This window comes from Cystoisospora suis (assembly GCF_002600585.1).
Source record: "Cystoisospora suis strain Wien I chromosome Unknown contig_3611, whole genome shotgun sequence".
Lineage (NCBI taxonomy): Eukaryota > Apicomplexa > Conoidasida > Eucoccidiorida > Sarcocystidae > Cystoisospora > Cystoisospora suis.
In genome coordinates, this window is record NW_027156406.1 from 840 (window position 1) to 3,253 (window position 2,414).

A 2,414-nucleotide genomic window follows, 5' to 3' on the forward strand; every position below is an offset into this window, starting at 1 on the left:
ATCTTTTAATCAGTCTGGCTCGTCGAAGAAGAAGTTTCTGGCTCATTGCGTCAACTTGACTAGCTTTTTGGACGAGCGAAGCACGTCTCAGACAACCGTGTTTAAAGTGTCGTAACCTCTCACTTGCTATCTCGAAGAAGAGAAAGAAAGAAAGGAGTTTTGAAGTGTCGTACAGCCGGTGAACAGAGAACAGACGAAAAGAACGGTAGGAGTTAGATGAGTTAGATGAAGGTTTTCTGTCTTCTCTTGCCGACTCCTGCCTTTCTTTAGACGGTTGCTTGTTTCTGTCTTCTCTCTATTCTAGTCATGTCTCTCATCCAAGAAGAAAAACGTCGACAGGGCAAGAAAGAGAAGATAAAAGAGAGAGAGATACTTTCCTTCCTCATGGGCCATGGGCAGCAGAAGCAAGAGAGGCTTTCTCGTATCAGGTCTCCCCCCACCATAAGATAGAGATTGGATCTATCTTATTATTGTGACTTGATGCTGGAAGAATCGACAGGAAGAGAGTGAAGGCAAATGTAGAAGAACCGGTCACTAAGGCGTCATTCCTTCCTCTGAATGAGGAGAGTCGTAGCAGCTGATAGTTGAATCTGTTCTGCATGTAGAGAAGGAGCTCAAAGAAGTCGTGTTAAGGCGGGAGAGCTCCGAGAGAGGAAGGGCTGTTACGATCACTGCATGCCCTTCCTTTTACTCTTTTTTCTGAGAAGCCAGCATGTAGGAACCCGAGGAATCTTTCCGAACCAAAGCAGACCTTTCTCGATCTTCTTCTGCTGTACGACAGAACAAGGCAGGGAGGGCAGGAGGAGAGTCTCTCAAGCCGGAGATAGACACGGTAGATCTAGCTCGTTGCAAGACACACACGCATCTACTGTTACGAGAGGCCTAGATGAAGACACATCAAGACTCTCCCCTACTAGTGCCGGTGAACCAACAGGAAGGAAGTACGACGGAGGGATGTCTGGACTATCCCTGACATGTCAGTAGAATTACTGCGTCAATCAGATTGATTCCTTCGTTCGTCCTGTAAAGTTTCATGATGAATGACATGAATGAAGAGGACTCTTCTTCTTCTTCAAATAGTGATTTGTTGGACTTTTTATGGAAAGGTTAAAGTCCAATCTTGAGCTCTTCTTCTAGATGAGTCTTCTTCGCTCTTCACACCCGTAGCTGCTGGCTCGAAACCTTGCAGTCTGTCAGACTAGGTCTCGTCTTACGCTTGGACTTTCTTGGTACAGCTAGCTAGGCTAGGGGGGAGGAGGGCTCTAGGCCTGTGGAGCAGTTGAACCTTTCTCGTTTTTTCCTCCTTAAAGAGGGATATAAGGTAAAAGACAATTTCTTCAGGAGGATTTCATCTAGGTTTCTCTCAGGTGTTGAAGAACAGAGAGTCAATTATCTTCTTCAGCATAAAGAGGATGGATGGATGGATGATTCGTTCGCCAATCTCAAGCGCGCGCTCTTGGGACAGAAGACATACTACGGCGTTTGTCGGGGGTTGCTCGTTTTTTTCTGAAGTCTTCTTTTGTAGATTGGCATTCGTACAAAGATAGATGATCTCTTTCATACTCTTTATAGATAAAGCAGAGAAGTCACACGAGAATTCTTCCTGGCATGAGTTGAAAGGACTCCAGATAGGTAGGGTAGGGTTGTCAGATCTGACCGTGAAGATGACCGACCCTTGTAAGACACTGACCCACGAAGAAGGACATCCTAGCTAGCCCCTTCTTCATTGTATGGCGAGCTAGCAGCCACTTGAACGGCGGAACGTGGTCTTATCAAGAAGGAATGAAAGGTGAATGTTCCTCCTCGAAAGAAACTGAAGAGAGAATCCTTACTCCACGCACATCTGGGAGGCTAAGGTAGTAGTACCCACAGATTTGCAGCTGATCTTTCATCCCGTCGGAAAAGAGCGAGGTTGTGTTTGCTTCGTCTTTCTCTAGAGAGAGAGAAGAATGATAGAACTCTTAGTGATAATGAAGAAGACACAAGTCCATGTGACTCTCCTCTTCTCGGGAAACCTTTCTTCCCGCGGTTGCCGCTGTGAGCCGGATCATACATAAATCGAACTATCGCCACCCCGTGAGAGCTGCCCTAGGCATTCTACGAAACCATCGAAATACACCTCTATACCTTTCTCGATGGCTAGCTCGGGTCCTCACTCTTCAGTCTTTCTGTATAGTGAGAGGATCATGATGATCGTGCGGGGCACCTTCCCGACATGCCAGTCTCTCTAACACTTTGAAGAAAGACAGGTTTCCTAAGAGAGAGAAGAAAAGAACCTCGGGAAGTAAGCGAGCATCCGAGGACAGCAGCTTGCTTTTCAGAAAGAAACAGGTTTCTTTATCTTGCGATTGGCAATTCATTAAAGGAATCTTTCTCCAAGTTTTCGTCATCCTTCTCAAAAGTACGCTACGAAA

General features: G+C 46.0%; 1 protein-coding gene across 1 annotated transcript; it reads left to right on the plus strand.

The window, feature by feature from the left end:
* The first annotated feature begins 3 nt into the window (after positions 1–3).
* CSUI_007009 (uncharacterized protein) lies at positions 4–1,015 on the plus strand. Its single transcript, XM_068067159.1, has one exon. It carries the CDS (start codon positions 676–678, stop codon positions 982–984), a length of 309 nt encoding a protein of 102 aa, XP_067920863.1. The 5' UTR covers positions 4–675; the 3' UTR covers positions 985–1,015.
* Positions 1,016–2,414: the final 1,399 nt, after the last annotated feature.